Below are 6812 nucleotides of genomic sequence, written 5' to 3' on the forward strand. Positions count from 1 at the left end.
AAAAAAAAAAAAAAAAAAAAAACAGAGGTTCTCAGCACAATGTCAAGCAAGTTGCCAAAGACTAGAAAAGTGACTACCCCTCCTAGGCAGGAAACACTAGTTTATTGCAAGCTATTGTGTTGTTTTGTTGCCCAAACTGGGGTGCAATATCATCATGACTATAGCTCACTGCAGCCTCTATCTCCTGGCCTCAAGTGATCCTCCTACCTCAGCCTCCTAAAGTGCTGGGATTTCAGGCATGAGCCACCATGTTGGGTCACGAACTATTGTTAGAGGGAATCAGATGCCTGTTAATTCTTCCTGTAGAAATGTGAAAATAACCTGGCTTACATTCAGTTAATAACCAGACTCTAGCCAGCCATGGTAGCTCACACCCCTAATTCCAGTATTCTGGAAAGCCAAGGCCGAAGGATCACTTGAGCCCAGGAGTTCAAGAACAGCCTATGCAACATGGCAAAACTCCATCTCTACAAACAATACAAAAGAAAAAGAAAAAAAGTAGCTGCAGTTCCAGCTACTTCAGAGGCTGAGGTGAGAGAATTGCTTGATCCCGGGAGGCAGAGGTTGCAGTGAGCTAAGATGACACCACTGCACTTTTTCTCAAAAAATAAAAATAAAATAACCATATTCCAGTGAACTAGTTTATTATTATCCTACACTGGTCAAAGGAAAAACCAGAGGTGCCATTTCTAAAACCACACAAAAAGTTCCATTGGCATACCCTACACCTACGGCCTAACAGGGCTGAGTCACAGAATGGTGGGCTCAGCTAGTCTGTATCTTCACCTACCATTGTGCTTTTTAGGTGGGTTCTAATGCCCTTCCATGTGTTCTGCCTGACTGTGACAGAGTTTTCAGCATCCAAATCACTTTGACTGCTCAATATAAATGGCATGTTCCACTCCTGGGCCAGATCTGAGAATTACTCAGAGCCTCCTCGGCTATAGTCTAGGAATCTGCATTTTAACAAGTCCCTAGGTGATTCTAAATGCTCATAATGAGACTAGCTTCCTGGGCTGATTCAGGGTATTCCCATACCCAAAATGATTCTTTAGTATTAATTTGCAAGGTTCATAAAACAAGGGTCCTGGTGTCATGTTTCCTGCTCTCTGACATCTGAGCCACTGGAACACCCATGCCCAGCCCTGGCTCACCTGAGGTCCCCACCCTGCCCCTTCAACTTGGCTTCAATCAACTCTTCACCACGGAGACACCAACTTCCTCATTTTTCTCGACGCAACTACGTATGTGACTCTGGCCACCAGTTAATTTTTTAAAGGAGGGATCACATTACTATACATTGTTCTCTTTTTCTAGCCCTGGGATTTCTGTAAAGAAAATAATATGCCAGGCAAGGTAGCTCACACCTGTAATCCCAGCACTTTGGGAGGCTGACGTGGGCGGATCACTTGAGGTCAGGAGTTCGAGACCAGCCTGGCCAACATGGCAAAACCCCATCTCTACTAAAAATACAAAAAAGTTAGCCGAGCATGGTGGTGCATGCCTATAATCCCAGCTACTTGGCAGGCTGAGGCAGGAGAATCATTTGAACCCAGGAGGCAGAGGTTGCAGTGTGCCAAGATTGCACCACTGCACTCCAGCCCAGATGACAGAGAGAGACCCCATCTCAAGAAAAGAAGAGAAGAGAAGAGAGGAGAGGAGAGGAGAGGAGAGGAGAGGAGAGGAGAGGAGAGGAGAGGAGAGAAGAGAAAAAAAAGACAAGACAAGACAAGACACTGGATGTTTTTTAAGCATAAGAGACTGTAAATCATGTGCACTGGACCAAACATAATCCCCTTTCTTCCTGTTAGACTAGTCCATAAACTACAAAATGAGGATTACTAGACAGCATAGATATTTCTGCATGCATATATAAGTAAAGAAATACAGCAAAATGAGCTGTGAAGTACAAATATACATATCTAACCCTATTTTCTCCTGCACTCCTCATAATATATCTTTAGGTATATTCATCAGTAAAATGCAGGAACTCACTCATAAGATTGCTACAAGAATGAAATGAGGCTGGGCACAGTGGCTCACACCTGTAATCCCAGCACGTTGGAAGGCGGAGGTGGGTGGATTACCTGAGGTCAGAAGTTCAAGACCAGCCTGGCTAACATGGTAAAACCCCATCTCTACTAAAAATACAAAAATTAGCTGGGCGTGGTGGCAGATGCCTGTAATGCCAGCTACTCAAGAGACTGAGGCAGGAGAATCGCTTGAAGCAGGGAGGCAGAGGTTGCAGTGAGCTGAGATTGCACCACTGCACTCCAGCCTGGGTGACAGAGGGAGCTCTATCCGGAAAAAAAAAAAAAAAAGAATGAAATGAGAAAATGCACATACAATGTTTAGTCTAGCACCTAACACAGAAGGAATGTGCCTAAGTCCTAACTGATATGATCAGGCCAGGGTACTTTGCATACATGCTCAGTGCTGTAAAGGTCTTTTAAATTAATTTACTCAAAACCTGCTTTTCTCGTGAGGAGACCAAAGCACTAAGAGTTAAGAGCCTTACCCAACAATGCACAGCTACTGGCAGAGCCAAAGCAGACACCAGCGTTTTCTAAAGCATAAGTCAATATTTTTTATACCACTCCATGATACTTTCGTTCATATCCCTAATTGAAATGTAGGACCAAGAGAGGCATAAGGTTCAGAATATGCCAGTCATCTATGGGTTATGCCTAAGCAGACCTGGAGGAGTAAATGATAGAATGAGATTGAGTCTGAAAGTAATTCAACTCTTACACAGCTGATTGTTTTCCTATTTTTTTTTTTTTTTTGAGGTGGTAGAGAGGGCATTTATCTCCCATCTTGAGTGGTTTCTTTTGTTTCTTTTTTGTTCTATCACTTTACTCCAGGAAGTACAAACAACTATTATGCAGTATTTAGGGTTTTGTCTAGTGAGAGTTAGCAAGGAACATAAAGGCATTGAAAAGATTTACATTTCTATTTGTCTAAAGGGGGAGAAGTGGCAGGAAATCCAAGGACAAGTTACTCTTCATGTTTGAAATATAAAGCTGGAAGTGTTATATCAGAAAGAGCAATAGATCACTATCATTTTTTAACTTTAAATTCCTTTTCTTGAGTCTGTGCTTAGGTACCTAAAGAGAAGTTGTATATTCTCGCCTACACATTGATTCTCTAATAATTCTCCACTCTGATCTATTTATAAAACTAAGAATAATATGCAGATGAAAAAGTCAGCGCTTGAGAAATGTAAGATTTTACTATAAATAATCTCTTATAGCGAATAACAGGACAATACTAGCACTCTTTGTTTGACATCACTTCAAATCTTTTATAGCCACATTGGCATTCTGTTCATGAAACACAAGTAAAGCGATGACTTCATTCCCGAGGATGAAGGATAATTGATCTTAACCTTCCTATCACTTTTTCTTAACTCAAAGCACTAATGCAATGGAAGGCACTGATAAATAAAATTTCTCCAGGAAATGAATGGCATTGTGACAGCTAACTTCCAAGTTACCTCCAAACAGTACGAAGTACAACATGATCCAGGATCTCAATTCAGGAAACCCTTGCCCCACAGTGTGAATGGAAAGCTACCAAAAATATTCTGTTGAAAAGAAATTCAAACTTTGGAGGATATTAAGTTTTTCTTCCCCAGTTTTTAAAGAAAAAAAACTAACTTCAACAAAATCCCAACAATTCAAAATGAAGCAATGTTCAAAGCTGGATTATTCATTTACATTAAACTTATGACTGTGATGCTTTTATTACCACAGTCCTAAAACATTTTGCCACCTTTATCTCCTGATGTTACCTACTAATCCTGATTTTTCACACATAACACATAAAGCTAAGTAATGGCTCTTGAAAGCTGTGTATGACTATATGGAGTTGCTACTTCACCAAGATAGTATCCCTGTCTCCTTTCCCTTTTTTTCCAGTCACTAATGATATTTACCATACTGAGTTTAAGTATGTAAATACGGCTGATTTGGGCCACATACTTTTGCCATACATTTTAAAATAGAAGTCAACAGTGAGATTAAGGCCAAAATTTTACCACATTTTTCCAAATCGGAGTCTAAAGAAATGAGGGAAGGTTATATTTGGTTGTCAGGTTAGATTTAACATTTCCCTTTCCAGAACAAGTAATTAGGAACTTTCTCTGCTCCTATGCTTCTTTAATGTAAATATGGTAACACTCTCAACGTAAGCTAATCTAGAGAACAGACACCCAAAGCACACTGTCACCCAATACACGAGTGCGTGCGCGGGCACACACACACACACACACACACAAACGCGCGCGCACACACACACGAGTAGCCAGAGGACAGAGCAGATCCAGAAACCCAGCTCTCAGCACCTGGCATGGAAACTGTCACCCTTGACAACCTTCACACAAGCACACCTGGCTGGCTTAGATTTGCAGCACCAGTACACCTTACTGGTAACCCAGCTGTAGCCCACCATCACACTCCACAAAGCAAACACACAACCGCACACCCCGTCACTCTCTCCAAGAGACCTGTACGCCGGCCCCAAGCCTCTGGCTCCGGGCCCGTTCGAAGTTGCCGCGGCCGCCCCGAGGCCACTCACCGTGTCTGCAGTCGCAGTAGCCCCAGTCCACCTTGCCGCGGGCGTCTCCGTAGAAGCACCAGGGTCTGCCCGCGCCGTCGGGGCTCCGACAAAAGTTGTGGCGCTGCCCTCGCAGCTGAGCCCAGCCCGCCGGGGACGACCGCTCCAGGGAGGGTGGCACCTCCGCCCACCGCAGACACAGGGCGCCGAAGTCCGTCACGCTGACCCACGGCTCGCCGGCGGGGCAGCCCCGGGGGTGCGGCCCCGGCGTGTGCCCCGCCTGGAGGGCGTGCGGGCGCAGGGCAAGGAGCGCCCGCGGGGGGCGCGGGAAGCGCGGGAGAGGCGGCGGCGGGCGCGTCCTCCGGGGCCGCTGCTCCGTGGGAAGGTAACGAGGGTACAGCGGACCCGGAGGGGGCGAATGGCGGTGGCGGTAGTGGAGGGAATCATTGAGGACAGACTCAAAACCGACCACTTCGGGGAGCGCCCCGAACACCAGGGCCAGCGCGAAGCGGGCGAGCGTCATGGTGCCAGCGCCGCGGGGTCTGGTCCATGCTCGCCAGCTTCTCGGGCTAGGAGCGGAGGAGAGGAGGGGGCGGGGGCGGGGCTGCCGCGTCCCCCGAATCCCCCAGCCTCCTCCCGCCCCCGCGTGCGGACCGCCTTCACCTCCCCACCTCGCCCCCCACCGCGGGTGTCCTGCCGCGCCTCGGCTCCTGTCCCCAGGCGGCGGCCGCGGGCGGGGAAATCTGGAGCTCAGCGGAGCCCCAGCCGGCTGAGAGGACGGAGAAAGGGAAGGTGCGGACCGCTGCGGGAAGTGGTGGGGCCTCAGCCCCAGGTAGCGGCACAGGCACGAGTCCGGGAACTCTGCCCCCTGGGGGCGGGCGCCGGCCGCGCAGGCTCCTCCGGACCTCCGCTGGGCCCCCGCCCGACCCTCCGCGGTCCGCCCGCGAGGCACTGCTGCCAGCTGCAGGGGCCGAGCCCGAGGGTGCCCGCGCGGGGCACGGTCTTGGCCGCCCCTTGCCAGAATGCGGCACCAGCCCAGCGTTGGCGGCTTCCAAGTCTGGCACCGGCCCCTGCGGTCTTCTCTCCTCCACCCTCGTCGTCCCGTATCTTGTTTCCTCTGTTTTGAAATCTTTAGCAAAGTGTGAATGGATTTAGATGCAGCTCTCCCCTGACAACTCCCAGGATAAAAGTTATCAAAGCCCACGAGGAATGTTAAAGCCGTTTCACTAAACTGTAAGCTCTTCAAGGACAAGACCACGTTTTATTCAGCTTGATATCCCTGAGCTTAACACCGTGCCCCAATCAACATTTGCTGAAATTAAATTCCTGAACCGACTCAGGGAAAGGAGCTTGAGCCTTTCTGCTTCCTGCCTCCCACTTTCCAGCCTGTGCCCTGGACAACAGCAGTTGTTTGGTTATTATTGGGATTCAGTCAGGCTCTCTTAATACCAAATTTCCTCTCTAACCAGAGAAGACTTCATCCGTCCCGGTCTCCATCCTATCCAAAAAATCCATCCCCGAACACCTGCCTCGGTTTTTGCAGGGCAAGGGACTTCACTTAAGCCTATTCATTTGCCTGTCCAGAGTGGACTCTGCCTGCTGGCAATTTTGAAGCTTCACTGTCGGCTCGACCTAGCTCAGTGAGGCCCTTTCAAAACTCCCCCCACTCCCGCAGGCTCCAAAAAATTGTTGGCTTAGATTTTTTTAAAAAAATCACTGGAGCTGGTTGTTTTAGCATTTTTCCCTTTCAGTTGTTTCTCACTATGCTACCAAACTTAAACAAGGAAAAGGAAGCCCGTAAAGAAGGTAACATTTTTTTTTTTTTTTCTGGCGTGGTCATGTTTCATTGTGAGAGAGCTGTCTCATAATGTACTCTGAAGAAAACTTGAACAAAATTCAGATGTTTATTGTTAAAACCTAGGGTTCAATTAGGAACTGAATTAATTCCCTACTAGTTTTAAATAAGCTACCTTTAGCCCGGCGAGGTGGCTTACACCTGTAATCCCAGCACTTTGGGAGGCCGAGGCAGGCAGATCACATGAGGCCAGGAGTTCGAGACCAGCATCGCCAACATGGTGAAACTCCGTCTTCACTAAAAATACAAAACTTAGCCAGGAGTGGCGGCGGGCGCCTGTAATTCCACCTACTAGGGCAGCTGAGGCACGAGAATCGCTTGAACTCAGGAGGCAGAGGTTGCAATGAGCCGATTTCGTGCCGCTGTACTCCAGCCTGGGCGACAGAGGGAGATCTTGTCA

General features: G+C 47.9%; 1 protein-coding gene across 2 annotated transcripts in view; it reads right to left on the bottom strand.

The window, feature by feature from the left end:
* PRSS12 (serine protease 12) overlaps positions 1 to 5433 on the bottom strand; it is a 77901-nt gene extending 72468 nt beyond the window's left edge. For both annotated transcript variants that reach the window (XM_017510683.2, XM_037732281.1), the window contains exon 1: positions 4579 to 5433. In XM_017510683.2, coding sequence (XP_017366172.1) covers positions 4579 to 5080 — 502 coding nt within the window. In that variant the 5' untranslated portion in view covers positions 5081 to 5433. The remainder of the gene's footprint in view (positions 1 to 4578) is intronic.
* Between the last annotated feature and the right edge of the window lie 1379 nt (positions 5434 to 6812).

The sequence above is a fragment of the Cebus imitator genome, unplaced genomic scaffold (genome assembly GCF_001604975.1).
Source record: "Cebus imitator isolate Cc_AM_T3 unplaced genomic scaffold, Cebus_imitator-1.0 Scaffold17, whole genome shotgun sequence".
Lineage (NCBI taxonomy): Eukaryota > Metazoa > Chordata > Mammalia > Primates > Cebidae > Cebus > Cebus imitator.